The 25,242-nt window shown below is 39.6% G+C and overlaps 1 protein-coding gene across 1 annotated transcript in view; it reads right to left on the bottom strand.

Moving 5' to 3' along the window:
* The window catches only part of MED27 (mediator complex subunit 27), an 85,671-nt gene that overhangs the window by 20,104 nt on the left and 40,325 nt on the right, over positions 1-25,242 (bottom strand). Inside the window, exon 4 of the mRNA XM_058818310.1 lies at positions 8,027-8,120. Coding sequence (XP_058674293.1) covers positions 8,027-8,120 — 94 coding nt within the window. The remainder of the gene's footprint in view (positions 1-8,026; positions 8,121-25,242) is intronic.

Raw genomic sequence — 25,242 nt, 5'->3', positions numbered from 1 at the left:
TCTGGTACTGAAACAAAAACCTCCTCTTTTGTACCACTCTTGTTTTGACAAGAGATTGCTGCAGATTTTACTCTGGCTGGGAGAGAGATCGAGACATTGAGATGATTTCTGTAGGACTGGATCATTAGTCAAGTCTGACAGAAGCAGGAGTTTTGTAAAAGAGCAGCTCAGAGAAATTACAGTTCATGGTTTTGAGAGCACTGAAAGAATGAGGGTAGTAGTACAAAGAATGAACAACAGCCTGTCACCAGACTGGGGGATGCTGTGAGACGTGGAAGCCACAACTCTGCTCCACAGCTATTTTCAGGGTGAAGCACATTCCATACTGTACACACAGCAAATGCAATAGCCTTTATTTTTTCCTCCAGTAATCAAGATTCATAACTATTTCCAGGGCTTAATGTTTTTTGTTCAATTCTGCTGTATTTTACAAATCATGTTTTTCAGCAGATCATTTTATTCCAATCCCTGCTCACTTTGGCTGCTTGGAGGCCGTGTTCAGAACAGATCTGTGTATGGAACATAATTCACATTTACAGTCATGCAGCTGTGTCCCTCCAGATCACCTGAAAGAAGCTAATAAAACACTAATGCCTTTGGTAAACTAGAAATTTGATAGTTCTACTCCAAGCTCCAAAAGTGCAGATCTCTCCTGGAGGTCCAGACTCACCCAGATGGTCTCTATTTAATGGGCACTGAAATGTCCCTGCATTTCCACAGGTACCAACTGAGAGAAATTTCCTTCCTTGTTCAGAAAAGATACCTTTCAATTGTGACAAAATGGCAACAATTTCCCTTCTAAGCCAAGTTTTCCTATTAAATTTCAACTTCTCCTGTCGATATCCTGTTAAGACAGCACTTGGCTTTTTAATATTTTGCCTGAAGGATATATGCCAACTCGTCCTTGATGTAGAAAATTTTAATTCAAATCAATACATGTACAAGGTCACTTTAAAATTCAATTAATATGAATGAAAAAATATGCCCCACAGTTCTGTGAGCTGAAAATGGAACAGTTGCAAGTTAAATACTTCTGTAGCTTCTGTTTTGGGCTGTGTAATAACAACATGCTTCTAACTTCCTTTTAACTAAAGTATACTAAATTCAGACAGTTAAGTTATTCATAAATCCCCTGCTTCCTAAAATGGCAAGCCCAAGAAGAAGGTAGGACAGGCAGCTGATTGGAATCTGCAATATTATGCAGCTTTTCTGACAAAGACATATAAAATAAAAATCTTCTTGAAATATCCCAGTTTTAAAAATATTTTGTCTATCACCAAGATAAATCTCCAGGAGCATCTGACAGACATAGTATGCCAAGAAAGGGAGAGGGGGAAACAGAATAATCAGGGAGAATGACTTAGATAATTTCTTGTAAGACTGCTAAAAAAAGTTCCCATTTAACACCAGTTATAATTATAAAAGAAGAAAGTACCTTTCCAAGTAAGTCAAAATCAGGGTCCACATGAGTTTACAAAATGAAAAGGATCAAAATTAATTTACCATGCCAGAACTCTGCCTTGAGGAATCAGTTTGAATTTCCCCCTTTAATTTTGCCTCCTCAGTGAAACTAATATCAAGTGAAAAGCCCTTTTATCAACCATTTAAACAACACATTAGGAAATGTTCTTTCTTAAAATTTATTTAAGTTTGATATCAGGAAAATGTATACTGACAACACTGAGCTGCCATACTTTGTGAAATGAAAAATTCCCAAAGCTGCAGATTTCCCCTCAGCATTCCAGGGAATTTGCTGCTGATTTGAGCTGCAGATGCTCTGCAATGCAGAGCTAAAAGAAAGAAAACATTATTTTCAGTTAACATGGGCACCTCCCCACTTCTATAAAAAGGAGCACAAGTGTTTGTGTGATTTTTATTCACCTCAGAAATCAGGCAACATCCAAGCAGAGATGTAACCAAGCTACAGATTTCTAGCAAAAGGCCAGACACTGCTCCTTGCCATGGAACCAGCCATAAGCTCAGCCTCCCACTCACAGATCCTTCTTACTAATCAGTACAATGCATGGAAATCGTATTTAGATATGCTGGAAAAAAAAAGGTTTTGCATTAAAATAAAGTTTTTAAAAAAACCCAACACACAGACTTTCAACTAGATTTTTTTCCTCTCATTTTTTATGTCTCATCTGCTGCTGGTATGGCTGCTTTTTCCCTCACATGCTCATTATTCTTTAATGATGCCTATTTGTAAATAGCAAGATAAGATGCAATTAAGCCATTAGAGTCTAAATAAACAAACATACTAATTAGGTTCTTTACACGGATTTCTTTTTTTATGCAAGGGCTGGAATTTACCTTTCATTAGTCTAACCTAATTGCAATAGTGCCTGATAAAAAGTCAACATAAATGAAGGACTTAAAATGCTCCCACCATATGAAGGATGAGCTGGCTCTTTTCCCTCACTAACATTCCCTTTTCTCTTAATAAAGCAAAAAAAACTGGCACAGGAATTTTGTTCAAGGTTCAAGGACAGATTTTGCCAGTGGCCAGTCACACTTAGGGAACACTCACACCAGTCCAGCATTGCTACAGAAGATTAAATGGATTTTGTCTCTTTTTTCCTTTCTAAATTAAAGCACACCAGGAATTTTACAAGGATGAAAATGATGTGTGATCTTCCACAATATAAATCTATAGGAATATCAATACACACCTGAGAGCTTTGGGCACAGCAACCCTGTGGAGGGAGCAAAGCTGAGGACATTTCTCACAAGTCTTTATCCACTTTTTTCCTATTTTTTTCCCTTTTCCCAATGGAAAGGACTCTTCCTCATCTTCCTTATTCTTCATTAGACAAGCAGAGAACACTTTCCAATTTACCTGCCAGCTCTTGTTCATGTACTTTGTTAATTCAAGACATCCTTCCCCTGCCCATGCCACCTCAAACAATGCCCCTTAAATGCCGATTTTGATGCTTTTTAAATGCTGGTTCTCAAATAATGCCCCTTAAATGCTGATTTTAATGCTTTTTAAATGCTGGTTCTCCATCTCAAGGCACAAAATGTGAAGCCACTGCAGTCATGAGTCCCACTGTGAGCTCAGGAGTGATTCCTTAAACACCATCCCAGGGGTTCCCTTCAACACCAAAACCAAGCTACTGCCTCCAAGGCAGTAAATCCCTAAATGAATATTCATCCTATAGCCCTAAAAATCAGGTGCCCAAGCCACCAAAGGTGACCAGCAGAGCTACATCCCTCCCATGAACTGCCTGCTTTTATCCCTGAGCACTGCTCTCCTGATAAACCATCCAACAGGAAAGAGGGAAGGAAGATTACACTGCAAAGCACTTTGGAAATATGAAATTGTTTTAGAAACAACAGCACTGAATTGTTTCCAATCAATACAGCATGAATACTGATTTTAAATCACTTTGCAAATTCCTCCCCACTCCTCCCAGATCTCCAACATCAGGGTCTCATGCACAGAAATCAGTCTGGTGCCTTTCTTGATGGGCAAATAATAAATTTCAGCATCCATTTTCCTTATAAAAATAATAATGGTTTTATGTAAAACACTAATAAACAACGAGACACAAGGAATTATTCAGTTTCAGGGAACAGATGTCTGGCCGATTTGCAATTAATACAACCCACTGCCACACAATCAGCCTGCTGCAAATGCTGGGAACAAGATCTGAAAGTTCAAATGCAAATGTGTCTGGTTTTAAGGAGATGGAATAAAACTCTATAAAAACCTGCTTCGTATTTTTATATGACAGATCTATTAAAAATCTAGGCAGCAGTATAAATTAATAAAAAAATAATTTAAAATTTTGTAAGATAACCTGGAAAGAAAAAAATCATGATTCCTGACCTGAGTCTGGCAGAAACAATTCAGTTTTTTGGTTGGAAGTTACTTATACATACCATTATGCTTTAGAAACACAAATTACAGAAAACAGTTCCATTACCTGCAAAAATATTTACCACTGCTTGCAATTTCTGTAGTAGTTCTTTACAGATATTGGGGATAAAAAGAATTTAAACAAAAAGTAGTTCCCAAATGTAGATAAGAAAATAAGCCTCTTCTCCAAGTAGGACTGGCTGGGTAGGTACATGATCCTAAGGAAATCAGATTTCTCAGCTGGAAAAGTAGGGCTGAAGTTTACTGCCTTCTAAAATCTTTCTGTTATTAATGAATAAATTGTACACAGGATTTGTTTCACACAAAAAATATTCTGGATTTTGATAACAGAAACAAGGTATGTGAAACAATCACAAAATAATTTGATTACTATAGTAGGAAAAAGAATCTATCTAGGATACAACTAATCATTCAAGAAAAAAACCTAAGTATTTTCATTCATCAAAAATTAGTTAATGTTTTCTTAATACACAAGATAAGGTTTATCTATTTACAATTCCTGGCATTTGACCAACAAAATCTCACAAAAAACCTTAAGGAGTCCACATTTCCCTGTGCTGCTGCTGGAAATTAATTTTGCATTACACAGTTATTAGAGCTGATATAATTCTATGTTTAGTCTATTTTCTACATAGTGCTATTAAAAGATTAATTGAAAAATCACTGGTGAAGACTGGGATTAAACAGCACCTTGAAATGGCACAATAAACTGCTTTTAAAATCAGCTGAGGATCTCACACAGCTCTGAAAGGTTTCAATTATTTATGTGTTTGGCCTGTGTAGCATAAATCCAGCCTAATGAGGTACAATTGCTGTGTATAAATCTGAAGCATAAAAAACCTCCTCATTGTCTGGAGGCAGCAGTTCATTTTTCTCACAGGAATTTGCAGATTCTGGTCAGGGAGAGCCCAGCTGAGCACGAGGGTTATTTGCCAGCAGAGCTTGACCAACAGGGTCACACAACTCCTAATTATTCCAGAATTCCAGAACCATTGGGGTTGGAAGGGACTTCTGGAGATCATCTCATGCAACCCTCTGCCCAAGGGAGGGTCATCTGGAGCAGGTGACACAGGAACACACCCTGGTGGGTTTGGAATGTCTCCAGAGAGGGAGACTCCACGTCCTCCCTGGGTGGTTCTGCCACCATCCATGGAAAGAAGTTTATCACAGAATATTCTTGTTGGAAGGGACCCACAAGGATCAATGGGAATGGCCCACAAGGAGATCAAACCCACAAACCTGGCACCACTGGCACCATGCCCTAACCAAGGGAGTTCATCTCAGGGTTCTTTCTCATGCTGAGGTGAAACTTTCTGTGGTTTCTTTTAGTTTATGGCTGTAACTCCTTCTCCTGCCACTGGGCACCACTCAAGAGAATCTGGCACTGACTTGACACCTCTTGGAGGTAACTGACATGGATTGGTGAGATCTCCTCTCGGCCTCCCCTTCTCCAGACTGACCCGGCCCAGCTCCGCAGTGTCTCCTCACCAGAGAGCTGCTCTAGCCCCAAATCCTCTGGGTGTCCCCTCACAGGACCCTCTCCAGCCCCAAATCCTCTGGGTGTCTCTCACAGGACCCTCTCCAGCCCCAAATTCTCTGGGTGTCTCTCACAGGACCCTCTCCAGCCCCAAATTCTCTGGGTGTCTCTCACAGGACCCTCTCCAGCCCCAAATCCTCTGGGTGTCCCTCACAGGACCCTCTCCAGCCCCAAATCCTCTGGGTGTCCCTCACAGGACCCTCTCCAGCCCCAAATCCTCTGGGTGTCCCTCACAGGACCCTCTCCAGCCCCAAATCCTCTGGGTGTCCCTCACAGGACCCTCTCCAGTCCCAAATCCTCTGGATGTCCATCACAGGACCCTCTCCAGCCGCTCCTTGTTCTTCTTGAAGAGAAAGAAATCTCCTTGAACCACCAGATGAATCTCAGTGGTGCAAGTCCCACCTGCACAGCTAAGGACACCAACAGATTTCCATGTGCACATGAAGTTGTAGAGTCTGGGGCTGAAACTTTCTCTCTTGGGTCTTTTTCTTAAAGATAATTTGTTTGGGAAAGGCCCAAGGCCTCAACGTTTCTTGAGTTTCAAAGAGTCTCCCAGACTTCCTTTCCCCTTCTTCCCCATCTCCCTCCAATAATTTACATATTTTTAAGATATGTATAGTGCTTACCAGTGCCTTTGAAGATGAATGCAGGGGTTTTCTCTAGTAGATGGAGCAATTGTATTTAAAGATGCTGTAAAAACCAAATCTTTGCATCAAGGACCTTGCTAAGACACCAGGTGTGCTAGGAACAGTCCAAGGATGAGCATGGTCGAGATTACAGTTAGTTAATTAACTCTGGGCAAACAGTTTGGCTGTGAAATATTTTGATAAAATGAGCATTATCTGGAGCCTTTGGCACTGAGGTAAACCACACTGCAGCAGGGGAGCAGCTCCAGATGTAGCTTGGGCTAAGTTCAGAGTGAGAAATCACAAGTGCTGAAGAAACCTCCCTTCTTCTGGAGGAGGTGCTCTTCACACTGCCCATCCCTCAGCACCTTTTCCACTGAAGGATCTGTGGCTGAAAACAGCAAAAGCTTTTGTAGCAGTCAGGGCCAGATGGAAAGTGCCATATTGGCAACATCAACTGAGACAGATGGGGAAGAGGGAAAAACCTGGCTAAAAGCAAAAATGATAAACCCATCACACAATCACACACAAAAATACTTTAAAAACAATCTTTTTTGATCTCTGATCCAAGGAAAATATGCACACCACTGGTTCAACATGGGGCTGGGATCTTGTAGGAGCAAAGATGTCCTTGATTTAGAGAGCAACTGCCACATGGAATTCACTCTGTTACTGCTGCTGGTGGAAGGCACTTCCTTCAGCTGCCACCCAACCTTGTTCCTTGGCATCACATCCAAGATAATTTACCTTGTTTCCTAAATGTGCCTGAGTCTTGAAAAACATCATCTATTTCCTGACCACCTCAAAAAGCCACCAAAAGTGGAAGGTATTTCAGTATGCAAAGAAGGGCTCCAGGAAAATGGAAAGCATTTCAAAGTAAGGAAGTAAAACCAGACATTTTTTTACAGCAAAATAGATAAAACACTAAGTCAGCTTAAGAGGAAATGCAAAAACTTCTAAGACTTATAACTTCTTAAGACTGCACTGATGAATTCCATTCTTTTCTGGAATATATTTTTCCACTTGGTGAATCCAACAATTGCAGATTAAATGTTTTAATGCCAGCTGTTTATTTTAACCTCTGACTCAGTTAATCTCTTGTGAATTTGTGGCTGTTCAAAGAAAGTTAATAATGACATGTTAGACAGTTGATTAATTAAAACTAAATACAATTAAAATATTTAAAAAATAAAAATAATCACAGCAATAGTTGCTATAGGGAAATTTCCATGAGAAATGTGAGGTGGAAAAGACTGAACTGGCCTCAGTTCTTCATCTGTGCATGTGGTGTATTTTCTAGTTTTATTTAAAATTTGGCAAAATATGTGACTTCTGCCTTTCCCTAGAAGGAAATCAGCATCCAGCTGTCACACCAGGGACTCCTCTTCCATCTAAAATCTTAGAGCCTTGAAGACTTTTTTTGCTGTAAGCACAACAGCTGCCTGTAAAAATGGATGTGAACAATAGGCTCCTCTGCAATGAAATCTTGCCTGGTCAGGCAGAAATAAGTTGAATGTATTGGACTTGTTTATCTCAAATCCAGCCTTTACTGCTCATTTACTTCAAAGGCAAATTCTTAACTTCATCATATAACAGAAATTCACTGACCCAAGAGCAATGTGAACAAATTTAAATCATATTGGTTTCCTTCTTCTTTTCTTCTTGACAACATTCTCCTCCTTCTTAATTATCATGATTAGGATTCACTCATTGCCAAGTCTGCCAAAACCCACAGTGAGTATTTGAGTTTTGTGCTCCTATTTCTACAATCACATTTAACAATAAAGCAATAGATCTTCTGTTTAAAGGGGAAATTATCTTTATCACTTATTTGCCTAAGAGCAAGAAAGATGCTGCACTGCTGTGGCAAATGAAGAATGATATGTTTCTGGGGAAAAAAATCTTTAATACCCTGCATTTTTGGGACAATAATTCAACCTGTGAAGGAAATGAACTCAAGGATTAAATGTTCCAGCTTACCAGAAGCATTGCAGAGGTTCCATTGGGCCGGGAGAGCTGAATGGACATTTCAGGGAACATCCTGTCAATGCGACTGATCACATCATCAACGTACCTACCAACCAAAGCACACAGCACCATCAACACAGGGGCTCTCTCACACACAGATTATACAAACGATGCTTTTAAAAAACACTTATTCTTTTTAGGAATTATCCTTTTAAAAATTATCCTTTTTAACCCTATTTATGGGACTTTCCTGGACCAATTTCTCTCTGATACCTGCGTATTTTTCAAAACCACATGCAAGCAATAATTCAAAAAGTTGTTGATAAGAGGAAACAAACCAAAGCCCTCTGCAAGTTGTTTTGAAAATCAATTACTCTGCCCTTAAAAACACGCACTCTTAAATTCCAGTCCAAATCCGTCAGCTTCAAACTCCTGCCATGGTAGTTCTGTACTTTCTCCTCAGGAGGGCTGAAGGACACATGATTACAATTACTCCTCCAGTGCAGGAATTCACAGGCTGTCATGTCCTTACTCTCTCTTTGATAAACTTAATAGATAAAGCTTTTATCAAAGTCTTTGGATTATTCTTAGAGGTGTTTTTTTTTTTTTTTTTTTCCCTGAATCTTTCCAATTTATTTCATGCACTGGTGACTCTGAAATTGGCTGGTAAATTCCAGATGTTTCTCTGGAGCAATCAAACACAAAGGTAAAACAACATCCTTTCTGCTGGGTGTAATCCCTGTTTCTGCAGGCCAAGGTGAGCTGGCACACAGTTGTCCTGTTCCCTGGGATCAAATTAAGAACTGACCTCCACTAACACTGAAAAGAGCCTTACAGAGACCTTATTTCCCAGGACACATCACCCCAAGTCATGGACATGCCACTTCAGCCACCCCTCTGGACACATTAAAATCCAAATATTTGCTTTTGCAGAGTTCCCAGGACAGTCTGTATCATCTGTGCACTGATCTGTCCCCATTTACAAACTCAGACCCATGAATGAATTTATAAATAAAACTGTTTTCATGCTAATCCACATATGTGCTCTGAAAAAAAAGACTTTGGGAAAATTGCCTGCCTGAGTTATATCAACAGTAAAAATTAAAAAAAAAAAAAAAAAAACAGGCAAATCATTTCCCTTTATTCTGCTTAAATAAAGGCAAAAAAAAAAAAAAAGTTGAATTCTTGCTCTTCAAAGTAATTAATTTCTAATGTTAGTGCTAAAACCTCCTGAACAACAATGAGGTGCTATGCTCCAATTGCTACTTTGCAAAGGATTAAAACAACCAGGAAAAAATAAAATCAAATCAGGAAAGCTACACCTCCTCAGCTGGTAAAGTTAGCTTTTAAAAGTAACCAAAGAATGAGATGAGTTAGGACAATTTTGGACAAAAACCTTAATCCACACTTGTCATTGTACAGATAAAGTTCCCCATTCAGTGCAATGACTCATTAACACTTGCTGCTGATAAGAAAAGCCAAAACCATCCAAAAGCCAAGAACTTCCTCAGCACTGGGAAGAGGAGGCACATCAGGAGGAATCAACCACACATGGACAGCACAAACCCAGCTCATGTCAAACACTGCTGAATCCCAGGCTGATTTCATCCAGCAGGAGAGTTTATTCTGCTTCATAAATGCCATTACTCCAGGCTCTGCAAATAAATTAATCTCCTGCTTGTGGAGAACCAGGGATGACCAGAGATCCTGTGGCTCTGAACACGTCGTGATGTAGATTTGTGCATTGCTTAAGTTTTGCAATTTGTCAAGCTTTAGGCAAGAAGAAGTTAAACAAAATGGAAAGTTGTAGAAAACAAGACACTGGCATAGTCAGTGCAATTAAGGAAGGAAAATTCAAGAAATTCTAAATCATGTGAACAACAGTTGGATGTGGGCACTTAATCTGCTTACGTCCTTCTGAAAATCCCAGTGGACATGTACACTCATCCTTTGAAAATGGGATCCAGGCTGGCTGGAGGTAATCAATTCTTCAAAGTCTTTCTCAGATAAGATTATTTTTGTAAAATGTAAAACTTGTCTTGACCACGAGGCTTAAAATCTGACTCAAACCCAAACGTCACCTAGTACTACGTGAGCAGTGTAAGGCAGAACAGGGAAATCACAGGGTTGTGGAATCTTCCCTTTAAATGAAATCACACATCCAGCAAAGCAGAAATCTCCTCATTTCCTTCTGAAAGCACTTCAAGGTGAGTTACTGTGACTTTTTGGGCTTAGATGCCTGTTAATTTTGTACCACTTTTCATAGATCAGCTGACAGAAGAAGGAAAATGAAAATCACGTGCTCCAGGAATTGTGATGTTTTACTTTGGCAGCTCTGTCAGGACCATCACACACGGAACCTCTTCTCTTCTCCATCAATGAGATGTCAGAGAAGATCCAAGAAAATTCACTGATGTGTGCAGCATTGTTTTGTGCCCCCATGCCTTTTTTCCAGTAGTCATCAGGCTTTCCTGAGCATTTATCAGAACAAAGATTCTTCCAAAAATACATATATAATTACTCAATTAGCCTGACTGGATTGTGTATCAAATACAAAATGACAAACAGCCTTTTCTAAGGCAAAATTCTGTAGACTTGCCATTCTGAGAAGACATTTGGTAAAATATCTTGTAAAGGGATGAACATGAGAAATCAGGTGCAGTGAAGTAATGTAAAAGTGTAGCTGGTGATAACTTCAGAGAAAACTGAGGAACACATGTTAAAGAACAGATAAAGTGCACTCCTGAGGCTGTTTGGAAAGAGGGTCAAAGAAAAAGCTGCTTGCTGTCTGCAACTTATTTTGTAGAACTGAAATACAGACATTTCCTGCCAAAATAAGCACTTACAAAATTTACACATCTCTGTCCAGTTTTAGCTCAAAAATACGAAGGTTCCTATTTATGTTACAGAACCTCTTGCCCAGTCTCAGAGAAGCAAAGCACTTGAGGATGGAGAAAAGTCTAATTTTACTTTGCCAAAAAGCACTTCTGACGTCCTCTGCACATCTCAGTTTTCTCCTACATACAAAAGATGATGGTTGGAAGGAGCATTTACAAACCCAGAAGAAATAACACAAAGCGGGGAAAAGCAAATGGCAATAGATTTGTCCAGACATTTGGCTTATTTTAATCTTAAGAAATTAATGGAATTCTCAGAATTAAACACAAGCTGGAATTTCATGTCCTAGAGCAGGCATTTTTCCACCTACAAAGGGCTGAAGAGTGTGTCTAGACAAATTCCCTATTGCTTCTCTGGGATGCAAAGGTTGTTCAAAAAGGTTTGAAGCCAGACTGCAAAAGATTGTACCCAATAATCCTCATTTTACAGCACAGAGTTTTAACTCTTCATAGACAGAATTTCATATTATGAACTATCCCAGGTCTCAAAAACATTTAACAAGTTCTCATTGCAACATCCAGAGTTAGTCCCATTCCATTTAATAGAGCTTTAAGTAATTTCATCAACACCTGCAGCCTAATCCAGACCCATAAGTGCCTCCTCATCCAGATCCCTGAACATCCTACTCAGAAAAGAACAGACTCAACCAACAGGTCTTCAACTCATTACACCTCACCAAGTACTAAAACAATTTCCCCAATATAATTTTACTGGTCTGGGGAAAAATTTTTAAAACATTTTCTACAGCAGGTTTGTACCAGCTTCCCCCTCCCATTTTTCCTTCTTCTTTCCTTCATGACAGAAGTTCATGATTTTTCAGGAGGTATTAAAATTCTATTTTAGATATAAAACCTTTACATTAAAAAAAATCCTAATACTGTCATGCAGGAGTTTGCATCTAAATGTGCAGAGCCAGCCAGACCCTCAGATGCTCTCAAAGGCTGTCAACACTATAAATCAGTATTTTTATTTTAATGTAGAAGAGTTCTTTTTTCGACAAACATGCCAGATTAATACTACAAAAGTCAAAACAAATCTACTTCGTGAACATCAGCAATGACTAAAATTAATTCAAAATATTACACTTCAAATGAAGCTTTGTTAGGAACATGCACGGAAAAAAAAACAGAATAAAGGAATAGAGATATTAGTTGAAAAATCTCTGCTATTTTGCTAGTAAATGTACACATAAATCCTTTCGTCCCTATTACAGAAACAATGCCTGGGACATGCTGAAAACACCTTTGAAACCAGTTAGAAAATCCTGTTTAGAAAGGCCTAATTATCTATGCCAACCACTCACAGAGAAGTTTCATGCTAAAACATCAGGTTGACAAGGTAGAAATAATTCAGGACCCATTTTTGTAGATAAATGGTCTTGTACCATCTCTTTGATTCACATAAAGGCCCCCCAAAAGACAGCAATATAGGAAAGTAATTTATTATAAATGCCTTTCAATTCCACACTGGACAGATGGCTTCACTCTCTAATGTGACCTCTCTTTTTGATTTTTTTTTATTTTTACTGGATTACATCCAGCAATCCAGTGTTAGTGTGATGTTTAACAGATTAGACAAGACTTAAATAGCATTTTCCCCACACAATGTTTCACTTGCATGCTGTTCTTTTTTTCCACCCAATACAATGATTTAAAAATTAGAAATATAGGTTTATAATAATTTTCTTTTGGAAGAAAGAAAATTTTGCTAAGTGATCTTGAGAAGATGGAGATAAAGAGAAAAGGGGCAAAAATACACACTTGTGACAGGAAAGAAGTTAATCTATCCTATACACTTAGCAGAAAACACAACACATAAGACAAAAATAAACTCTACAATTCTGTCAAATCTGGATTCATGGTATTTTGGAGAGCAACAGGGGAAACTCTCCACACATCCTCTCACTAGCACAGTATTTACTTGCTCACAGATTTTTTTTTTTTTTTTTTGGCTTTCAGTTAATATTTTCAACCCAGTTAATAATTTCTTTTCACATGTGTGATATTTCAGAAGCATGAGCTGGCCCTGCTGCACATGTTGGGTTGGTTGATGGAGGCATCAGGGGACAGCGTTTGCCTGCGCTCATTCCAAGACCTATAGAACAGCTATTTTTGGCAGAATCAACACTCAAACACAACTTAAACATTCTAGCAGCAGCAGAATTTAAAATATTATAAACTTACAAAGAGATTTAATAGTTTTCAGGCAGGCTGACTGGAAAAATAGTATATTTTAACACATAGAGAGTAATCACAGTTCTAGTGTGATTTATTCATCATGGAATATAAGTTTTAATTTGATTCAGCTACCTGCTAGGCAAGTCTCTGCAGGTAGCAAATTCAAGTTGATAGAAAGCTTTTCAGAAGCATCAATTAACAACAGTTATTAAAACAGTGACCTCTGCCAGCTCTGGTGAGATGACACTTCCTGCTTGGATAGGCAATGAGGAGCGTGAAAAGAAATCAACACCACTCACGCTGAGAGAGCCACTTCACGTCTCAGGACTAAATTAGACAGCTGGCAGCATCCCTGACATCTGTACAACAATCCTGGAAGTCTCTGCCTCCTCTCACAGATTCTACAAGTTCTGTTGGTTTTTTTTAAATTATTGTTAACACAAGGCTCTTGCTTTTCACTTCTGCAGAACCTCTATGAAATGCTCGCGGTTTCCTGGCTCCTGTACTAAATTCTCTTGTTTTGAGCAACTTCTCCTCCAGCTATGAGTTTCCTTGCCAGGCTGTTTTCTCATACAGTTGTTAACACCGTCCTCTTGTCCTTTCTAACAAACTGCTTCAGCAGTTTCCTCTCTCTTCTCACCCAATTTCCAAGTTTCTCCTGGTGGAAGATTCCAGCCAGGATCCTCTTGGCTCATCTTTCTCTTCCCTTCTCATCTGCACACTGACTTGGTCTCTGCTACTCCTGCAATGCCTCTGTTCCTGCTGTAAAATCTTTATTCATGACACATCAGAAAGGAAAAATACTCTTTCAAATAACTAACTGACTTCGAACTACCAGGAGGTGAGGGGAGGGCAAAAGGAGCAAATCTGAGTTGTGCACATTTCTTCAGTCTTGGGGCTAAACCACAGAATGAGCAGGAGGGAGTTTCGGCACTGGAGAGTAGGAATCCACAGGTGTGGGAAGAAGTCAGGATGTGTGGGCTGCAAGGAATTGATTTGCTAAGACACCTTGAACAAAGCTCCCAAATTTGCTAAAATTTTTGCCCAACCCCACTCCACCTTCAGAGGGCTGGAAGCACTCTAAGATCCAAACCTGAGAGAAGGCAGACTTCCACTGATTCCTAAAAATCCTCCTTTTTTCAACTTTGCTATGAATGTTATTTTGGTCATAGAGGAATTATGCTTTATTACTGAGTGGATGCAAAAGATTAAGTTAAGTGCTTAAATAGTCTAGCAGTGTTTACATATAAACACAGGGTGGTCTGCTGCAAAAGCATATGCACACAGAGCTGTATCAAACACTCACCATCTGCACTTCTCACTCACAACAGGCCAAACCTGGTACAGCACTTAAGGACACATGTGGAATCGTTTGGACAGCTCTCCAGAAGCCATGACAGAGTGTTTAAGGGTTGGATTTACAAAGACATTTAGAAATCTAAGGCTGTGATTCAACAATTTTCAGGCTTCAGCAGCAATAGTGACATAAGGCACTGACACATCCCCTCCTGCACAGCATTCAGCCCCCTCAGCTGTGCTGTGCTGGAGGAGCTGGAGCTCACAACTGAAAAAAGAAAAGTATTGGTTTAAATCTAAACCAGTTTCATGATCCAACTCCCTGTGTGGCTGCACACACAATTCCTGGCACTACACATCATGGGCCAGCACTGCTGCACACTGGGGTCGTCCTATTACAACAATAAAATATTGGTTTATGGTAAAATGTTGTTACTTAAGAGGCGTTGTTTATACAGCAAACACAATTCAGAATTCTTCAGTGCCACCGTGAGCCCACTGCTAAGAGATGTGGTGCAGACCTGCCTGGAATGTCCTCAAAGGTCTGAGCTGACAGTGATGGCACAAATGAACACAGGTTCTCCTGCTGAAAGCCTCTGCAATGCAAACCTGCTGCTGAATCAGTCTCTGGGCATCTGCACATTTACATTATATATGAACAAACAGCTCTGTAACACACTCTGTAACACACTTTATCAGTGCATACTTTGTTTTTTAATACAGAGCAAAAAGACATCTCTTCACAATGCTGAATTCCAGTGCACCACCTTAAAAAGCATAACTTTAATAAGGAAATTTTAAGTTACAAATAGAGACCTTGCAATCCAATTCCCAGGGCTATTTTATTATAGTATTGAAATAGCTTTCTTTGTACTTATGTGGAATGCTCTTCAAAATGCCTTTAATTCACAGCAGTAATCACGAGAGGAATATGGATATTAGAATGTGTGAAAACTGGTTAACAAAACAAGCACGCATCTACTTTACAGTCATCACCAGGATCCTGCCTGAGCCTGCACTGGTCTGTGCTTTATGAAAAAGAAAAGCATTAACTCCTTTACACACACCTTGAGAGGGAAACCAGCCCTCCCATAACCATTCAGCATCAGAGGTAAAATAATTTCAGAACCAAAATCCCACAGCACAAATGCATTGTTTATATTTCCACTTCATGAAACATGACATTGCACCACAACAATAATAATATTGTTATTATTAACAACAAATGCTAAAAGCAGTAATTTTCAGGGGCCTGGGTAAGAATTAGAATTATTGCATTAGATGGTTCTTGAATTATTCCTGACTTTTCAAGCAATTTGAAAATTTTGAAATTTTAAACTCAACACATCAGCCTAAATTGCACATGCACACACATTTCCATACAGCAGAGCTGAGATAGAACTCTTCAGGAGAAACCCAACCCAGAGTCCTTTAAAAAGGAAAAAGAGCATTTTCACACAGACAGAGCTGTGCCCATGGTGTTCCAAAGCTGGATAATGCCCCCACCCTCTCGGAGCTCACCTGGGGGTGCAGGGTGAGTGCTGGGAGGTGAAATCCTGCAGGGAGGGACAGGGGGTGCAGCTGATGCTGACCCCAGTAAACACCAGACCCTGGGCCTCAAAGGAAGGCACAGAGTCCAGTCCTGCCTCGAGGAAATGAGGGGCTGGGATGGTTTCTTGGCCAGCCAGATTCCCAGGGGAAGTGAGTGGGGCTGTTTCCCATCTGGGAAAGGCCCCACTGTGTGCACCGACCCCCTGATGGGACCCTGACACCATGCACCACTCCCCACTGTCACTGAACTTGAGTTCAGCCTTCTCAAGCTAGAATTCATTATTTTATAACACGTTATTTTCAGCTCTCCTATTGAAGATTTACTGCAACAGCAAAGCCTTCTCACTCTCTTTCTTTGTGCTTTATTTCTCCCTCAACAGAGCAGAAATTACAGTACTTACCTCGTTTTATGAACAGCAACAGATGATGCATGATACCTATTATTTATTCTATACTTATGGGAAGCAGAGAGATTTTACCTTTGGGTGCAGTGAGCGATGAACAGGAAACACAGATGTTGTGCCCAGTCAGACCTTTTCACACTCTGGGCTTGACCATGACAGGCACTGCTGGCAGGAAGGGATCTCAGTGATCACTTCTCTTAGGCACATCAGCTCCCTGAACTTAGTGAAGGCATCACAAATTCCAGAGGCTGGGAGGAAGGGAAGATTAGGGATCTGACCCTCTGGAGAGCAGAGCAGACCATTTCATACACAGGACTAAAAATACACAGAATTAGCATGTGAAGACTCAAATTTTAGGCTTCATCAATAGAGTTCAAACAGCCACTCCAAAAAAATCATCCACTTCAAGGTCTAGAGCTTTTGTTAAAATTATAAATTATGGTAGAAACAGGCAAGTCTTAATATCACTAGTTCTAAGGGTACTTCAGATACTTGATATCAGCCTTTAAGGATCCTTAAGATCAATTTGTTCTGTAATTAAGAGGGAAGCAAAGGTGAAGAAAAAAGCAGAAAAGATGAGATATAAATGTTGCACAGCCCACTGCAATTTATTACACAAGCTTTTACTCATTCCAACTTTTGTGATCACTTAGTTGAAGTTTTCTTGGGGGAATTTCATAATTAGACTTGGTTTTTAGCTCTTCAGAATGATGATCTGACCAAGTACTTCGATCTGCCTGTGATACTACAGAGATAAAAATCTATCTTACAACTCAGAGGTTTATCAAAAGACTCCTTCAAGGTCATCTTCACACTTCAGTAGAAAAACTGGAGATAACAAGAACAATTAGGCATTTATAAACTCAAGACTCTCCCAGCACAAACATTTAGGAGAGACAAGCCCTTCAGAACGCTATTTTATAAAAAATATGCTTTCATCACTTCTTCCTCCAGCATGACAAGCTGTTCCTTAGGTTGGGATTTTTTATAGGGCTTATGGAAATTAATTGCGTGGCTTCCGCTGAAAGTCAGCATGGGGGAGGAGGGCGAATTCCCTGGAGGAAACTCTCTGAGAAAAACTCTCCTTGAACAGGGAAGTTGGTTAAAGGAAAGGGCTCCTCATGGCTGTAACTCCTGGGCTTGGTGAGCACAGGGCAGATATGGCAGCAAAGTGGCAGCAGAAATTCACTGCTCCTTTCTGGCCATTTCCCCACTCCTGTAATCAGATTCCCTCTCATTTGTTATTTCCACTCACACAAGGATCATGTGCAGCCCCAGCAGAGATCACACAGGTTTGAAGTTCACTGTGGCTTTTGAAATGTTAGAGCCTCTGAGCTGGAGTTTAAAGTCTTTCATGGGGCTGAGAGCTGGACTAAAGCCAGAATAAGAAATACAGAAATTCAGAAGTGTAGTCCTGTAGCTGCATTGCTTGACATGACCTGCAGAGCTTCACTAAAAAATAAAACCTAAGCTAGCATTAATGCCAAATATATCTAAAGTAGAATAAGCCCTGCAAAATTACCATGTCTGGTGCAATCTGGGAGAAAAGCTCAGCCTACTAAAAAATAATATGATTCTGTTTATGTAGGCAGACTAAGAGAGGAAAGTGCCCAAGTGGAATCCAAGGAATGAAGATATCCCAAGGTAAGCACAAATATTATCATTAACACTGCCTAGCTTAGCTCCAAATACATTTCCCAATCCTCTTCATGAATATCGAGCTCAGAGCTTGTGAAGAGCAAATTCCTTTAAGGCACGTCAAGTTGGTTATTCAAAGTAAAGAAATTCCAAGTTGTCAGATAATTTCTAATAGTAAACAGATACAGATTAAAAAAATAAAAAAGGACAGTCTATGCATCCACAGTGCCTTATATAAAACAAAGAAAAACTAAATCCTGTCCACTGTAATGTGACTGAGTGGTACAAAATAATCCACCTGTCCCAGGGTCTGGACTTGGCCAAAAGCCAGGGTTTGAACTCTGCCAAACATCTCCAAAATGCTGCTAGGGAAGAGCCAATAAAACATTTCTTGCAGACCCTGCAGACAACAGGAGCCTGCTGAACCCTTTCTGATCAGCAGCCCCGGTGTCTGGCCTGTCTGTCAATGCCAGGGGCTCTCAGCAGGGAGTGGTTTATTATTCTAATAAGATGCTCCAATGAAGAGAGGGTCAGCTCTGAATCACTGCCATGAGAAGATTTAATTAGATTTTTACACTGACTAAAGACATTCCCTGCACACACACTAAATTTTAAATACAGAGATAAATGACAGTGTCTTTTAAAGCAAGGCTACTTTTGTTTTCTTTCTGTTTCAAATTCCCTGTTTCTATTTTTCCTTTCTTTGAGATAGCTGTTTTCATTACACATTTATAGTGTCCAAGCTGAAAGGTTTATTGTGAAAGAGTTCAATAATTTTCTGATTAAAACTCTCTGGGCAAACCTGAACTATTCCACCCAACACAGAGCTCTGTAATTTCCCAGGAAAAGGTCTGAAAACCCATACCCAATTAAAAATTAGAAAAACCCAACAAAACAACCCAAATTTTCTTCATCACACAGCAAAACCTGCAGAACAGATTGATATTGAATACATGCATGTTATAGACCAATGCATTATTGTTATTAATATGCTGTTTTAATTAAAAATACACTGGATAAAGAACAGAAAGAGGCTCAGCTGTGTCTCATCCACACAGCTGCAAACTACCTGTATGAGCAGACAGAATGTTCATTAAGGGTAACCTCACATCAAAGATTCTTCTAAAAGCCACCAGAGGAACGTTGAAGTCAAGCACGAGGGCCAGAGCTATTAGGGCAGTTTCAATCATTAGGAAACCATTATCTCCAATTCATGCTGCCACCAGGATACAGGTTCACCCAGTAACATGACAGCAAATTATATGATTAATTAGCTCCCACACAGCTACTGTGAGTCAACCAGTTGAAACTGATGCCCTACAGAAACAGATAAAATATCACCCAATGGTAGCTACTGGCTGCACAGATCTTCCTGCAGTTACATCCCAAACATCAGTGAGTTTGCAGGTGTTTGAAGGGAGCTCCCCAGCCATGCCCACTTTGTATTCACTCCCCAGTGCACAATGTGGATTTCTGTATTTGATTTCTCTTTCACCATTTAATTATTTTCACTCTTTTGCCTAATTGCCATCATCAAGTTTCCTGTAGATTCAAAACATGAACTACACTGGCATTCTTCTAATGGCACCCATTCTTAAGAGCACTTCATAGGCATTTTTAAAAAGAAGACAAAATATTTGCCTCCTTTGGCAATTTGGCAAATGAAACAATGAGACAAAAACTGCACAACAACTCTGAAAAGGATGATGGGAAAGCTGGAAGAGAATGCAAACTGAGAACAAAACAAATGAAATTACATCCAGCACTGAGAACTTCCCTGCTCTGCCTGGTGTCCTGCACCCCATCCCACCAGCTGAGTCAAGTGGCGAGAAGTCAGCAACAGCAAAAATAAAAACCAAACACGCGAAACAAAACGAATCTCTCATTTTGTTCTTTTCAAGGGTTTTTAAAAAAACAAACCCAAGGGACATGTGTGTACAAACATGACCCAGTATTTCAGCAGTTAGTGCTCCCTGACACCTGCACAGGCTCTGCTCACTCAGAGCTGAACTTTCCTCAGTACATCCTCTCCTCCACGCTCAGGAGACAGGAATGAACGATTTATTTAGGATCTGAAAACACCAGGAGTCAACAGTGGAGAGACCTTATGTGAAAGAAAACAACTTCATCCTTGAAACTCTCCAAAACAAACCAGAGCAGGTTAAGAGATGAAGAAATATTTGAAACAACCTGAAAAATCTAAGGACCATCCAATAACCAGGTTCTCTGTGTACTTTCCTCCCACCAGCATTTTAAGATATCTTGAGAATTTCAGCAGAATGTATTTGAAAGACTTGCAAAATGCAGACCTTTAAGATCCAGTATTTATTTACTGACACTTTAACAAAGCAATTAATGCAAAAGCAAACTGTTCACTGCTATTAAGAGTTTTTTGGTAGAGGGTGATGCCTAAGACAACAAAAATTAACTGGCTTTAATACAAACCAGCACAGAAAGAAATTATTCAATCATGGCACTGCTGAGAGATGCAAAAGAGCAGGACAGAAAGAAGGATATTACAACACTCAGGCTTCAATATCAGAATCTTTATCCCTATTGATGACTTAATAAAAAACTGAGGGAAGACAGAAATTGTAGAACAACAAAAAGAAATTAGCAGCAGCAGATAATATTTTAGTTGTACTAGCAAAAATTATAATTGATTTTCTGTCTGTGGTGTTAAAGTTGCTATCTTTGCTCTGAAAATAAATTTTAATTTTAAAAGCATAATCACATGTTAAAATAGTTCCACCTGGCATTTTCTGTCCACGAACTCATTTTACAAGAGGGATACAGGAGCCACCATTGCTCTGTCATGTCAAGAAATCCATTTCATTTCCCTAGGAATACCTAAGATTAGAAAGCATTACATTTGCTTATCATCTGCTATGCTGTAAAATCAGCTTGTTGAAGGAGGAACCTTTTGTTTAAATGAAGAGCAACTTTCAAACTAGAAAAGATCATGGAAGCATCAACACAGAAACTGTTTTTAAGCCAAATTTCAGATTTAAAAAAAATCATGCAACTATTACTTTAAATGCCAAGCACTCCTGGTAGCACTCCTTTCAATTAACACAGCTTCTCACTGTGGAATTTTTAAGCAGGCTACTATAATCTACATTATTACTTAATGTAATTTCTTCAAAAATATCTGTTTTCTCCTTCCATCAGCCACTGCCCTCAAACTGTCCTTCTCAAGGTTCACAAGAAGTGGGCTCAGCTCTTTTCAAGACCTGTCTACATGGCACACACAAATCTGTCATGAGTAAAGGCATCATCTCTGCTGAGCAACTGTCAAAATGCAAAAGCCAAAATGAAAGAAGGTTCTGCATGTAAAATAGGGAAGGAGAAAAACCTGGGTTTGGCTTCAGGGGAGCTCAGCTTTACAGGGCTATTTTGGACACAGATATTACATTCTGACTTAAAACACATCAAAACCGTAGGGTATTTTTTGCCACTCCTACAGCACATTTGATTTTAATACCAAACACTGAATACAACAATCAGTAAAAGAGTTCAACAATTTGAGGCCACAGAAGTTTAGGCAGCTTGACACAGACTGACAGGCTGCAGCCAGGCTTGTGTGGAATTATTTCATGTGCTGGCACTTTGCCTTCCATCACTGAAATGAGCACCTAAAGGCAAGAACACAAAGGATACAGGATAATCCATCACCACTCATTTATCACAACAAATGCTGGCAGTGGATATTGAGAGCTTCCTATCGGGCCTTGCAAGTAGGAATTATCTGGTCATTCCTTCATTCCTCACAATGTGTCATGCCCAGAGTCTGGATTTTAGAAAATATTACCTGGTCTTGAACAAGCAAAAAGAAAAGGTAGAAGTCCAGACTCTCTGCCTGGATGAGGGCATCTGCTTTGTGGTTAATGCCTTCTTGCTCCATTCACTCCCAGCATTCCTGCACAGCCTCCAGATGATAAAATTCTCACCTTTCTCGTGGGGAAACTGAGGCACAGAACAACTCAACAAAACAGTAATTTGCTCTGCAAGAAGGAGTTTAGGAGTCTCTGTATCTTGAAGTGCTTTCAAACACACATGGCACAGAATGAAAAGGCTGAACACACTCCACAATCACATTTTGTGAGGGATGGAGTCAAAGCATTACAGGCAACAGTGGAGCATAATGATCATACACAGAGTGCAATTTTTATTTCATTTCATTCCAGGTAAGCTCAGCAAACGGTAAATAAATGATTCACTACTTTACCACCAACTCTGTGCCAAACTTACTTTCCCAAAACTGAGTTTCAAAGAACAATCCTGAGCAACACAAAAGCATAAATTTAATTTCAATACAAAACCTGCTGCATGGAGGTGCTTTTGGTTGCTAAAATTAGAGGGCTTACTACAGGATTCCCCTGGCCATGACTCACAGACAATAAAGACACAGTGTGCAGCCACAGAAAAAAGCAAACCCAAGTCTCCAATGTTAACAAGGTCGTCCTGTGCAGTTTTCTCCCTGTGTTACCCATGCAAAGGTAAGAACCAGATAATAATGATGAGGTAGCAATGTCCATCACACTATTAATACACTTATTTTCACAATAACATGCACATACTGCTGAGTAACATCAGTGAAATTGAAAGGCTGGTGTTACTCCTGTGCAGGCAAAACCTGCACAGCACAGAGCAAGTGCCTTCCAAAATTAACCCATCAAGAATGGAAATAACAGTAAAGTAGCATCTATAAAGAGATAAAATCTGAGTCACTTTACCCAGTGAAACTTCTAATGGTTCCATTTTATTTATTTTTTCCCACTGTGTGTTGGGAAAATGGGACTAGAAAATAAGTACCAAAATACTTCAAATCATTTTAAGTGAAGATTGTATTTAGAGGAGAAAACCATGAAGTCATCAGCTGGAATTTGCTACCCCAAGCTTTTTTTCATTTAACTAATCCATAGGATTCCTTGTAAACACATGAATACCCAGAGAATGCCCTAAAGTGAAATTAAAAAGTAATAACAGTTATTTTTAACAGCAGGTAAAGGAAAGCAGAGCAAAGCAGCTCTGTGTAGTTAGAAAGGACAGCCAGGCATCCTCTCAGACCCTGCATGTCAGGAGCATGGCCAGAGCCTGGCACCACCATGGTCCCAGGGATGGGAACAGCCCCTGAGCTCCCAGGAAATCTCCACGGTGCAGTTCAGCACCTGGGAAAACTTCCCCTTTCTAGAGTTACTGCTGAAACTATTTTAATTTCTTTATTTCCAGGTAAGATTTGCATTTTTGAAGTTTTTTACCGTGCTACACTCCTAGAGCTTCCTTCTCAAGGGTACAGGGGTCCCCTTTGAAAGCACTTTTATCCCCCTGCCAGTGGAGCTGTTTAGTTTTCCTCTCAGATAGACTAAGGTTATTTTGTAGAGATAAAGAAATAAAGTTATTAATTAATACACTCTCCATGGCCTTATACCACCCTACACAATGCAATTATACAATAAAGCTGGTCTGGCTAAGCCACCAAAATATAAAGACCTTTTCATTCCACCTTATTCCAGCTCTGCTCCTCCTCTCTGACAAGGGAATATACAACCAATGCAGATGGAAACACTTGCTGTAATACATTTTTGAATTTGGCAAGAGGTAGTTTTAATTTATTCTTTTCAGACTGACTGTCTGCTGCAGTAAAGCAGCCTCAAATCCTCATCCCCCAAATAGCAAAGCTAAAAAAAAAAGGAAATGGGGAGGGGGTTAAAGCAGTCTTATTATAAAATCACAGCTTTAGCAAAAGCTTTGATATCATTATTAGGTTCATACAAATTTCCTCTCTTATCTAGTTTGTTCTTCATTGTCTTAATTAGTTCAACCACACGTAGTTTGTGTTCTTTTCCACTTTTTTTGACACAGAAACAAGCAGTTAAACTAGTATTTGCAGTCTTTAATTACACATTAAAATCTTCATCCTTGACTTTTTTTTTTTACTGAAAGTACAGGGATTCCCTACAGTGCAATATTAATGTTCTGCTCTAAATGCTGCAAGGGCATCTTCCAATGGTTGGGACTGTGGAACAACTTTTAATTAATTGCCACCTTTTAATGGCACAGTTCTCACACAAACATTACCTTTAAGGCAAACATACATCAAAGAGTCAGAAATTTGCTCTTTTACAACAGAGCTGAGGTCCCCAGTAATTCTAAACTTGCTAAGGGTCTTCTGCTCTGGATCTGTGCATGTTTTGGAAACAGCAGATCAACACTGCTACATGGCCCAGAGTCTCCAACAAGATTCATCTTTTTCACTTCCCAAATCCAGCGTTCCAGTTAATCTTCCCCAAAGTGGATGGCAATGATTTCAAATTGCTGTGCTCGGTCACACAGGGCTCCACATCACACAGCAATCCTGTAAGGGGGATTATTTGTGCAATATGACAACAAAATATCGACAGCCACCAGCCCCAGGTGCTTTTTGGCTCGTGTCTCCATGACAGGCACGTGCACAGAGCTCATCACATCAGTCCACAGTGGCTCACAACACACTTATAGAAAAAGCTCCATACACAATAGAGAAATTGTGAAATCTCAATTGCATGCACTCTCTTTCCACAGTACTTGGTTATAAGAGCTGTTGAAAAGTGAATAAATAGAATAGATTTTTCCTCCATGTTAAAATACACTGTGAAGTCTTATCTCCTAACTCGTAATGTATTTTATCTCCACATGTTTCCTGCCCAGAGCAGCTGTGGCTGCCCCTGGATCCTTGGAATTGCCCAAGGCCAGGCTGGACAGGGCTTGGAATAAGTGGGATAGTGCAAGGTGTCCCTGCCATGGCAGGGGGTGGAATGAGATCAGCTTTAAGATCCCTTCCCCCCCGAACCATTCTGGGATTTTTTAATGCATATTTCAGTAATTTACTGTGGATAAAGCAACATTCAAGATCCTTTTGTATTGTACGGATAGAAATTATTCTCCAGTTAATGAATATCATAAGGAACATTTAGTTTCAGTCAAAGTATTTCCTTTGGACAATCTATGTTGATCAATGCCTGCTGGTTTTTTGTAATTACTTTGTAAGAAAATATGCAGCTGTATAGTACTTAATGGAATTAAATTAAATTCGGCATATAACTGCAGCCAAAAAAAAAAAAAAGCACTGATTTGGCATAACAAAACAAAGAAGATTACTGCAGAAACCCCTGCTGTCAGATATATCAACATATTAGAAGATTAAATCAAGATTAAAATGTTTAAAAGAATTCTGTTTCTAAAGATGCACAGAGCAGCAAAGCTCATGTTCTGTATCTTTGGT

This window comes from Ammospiza caudacuta, chromosome 21 (assembly GCF_027887145.1).
Source record: "Ammospiza caudacuta isolate bAmmCau1 chromosome 21, bAmmCau1.pri, whole genome shotgun sequence".
NCBI classification, from domain to species: domain Eukaryota; kingdom Metazoa; phylum Chordata; class Aves; order Passeriformes; family Passerellidae; genus Ammospiza; species Ammospiza caudacuta.
This window is presented reverse-complemented; position numbering and strand designations above follow the sequence as displayed.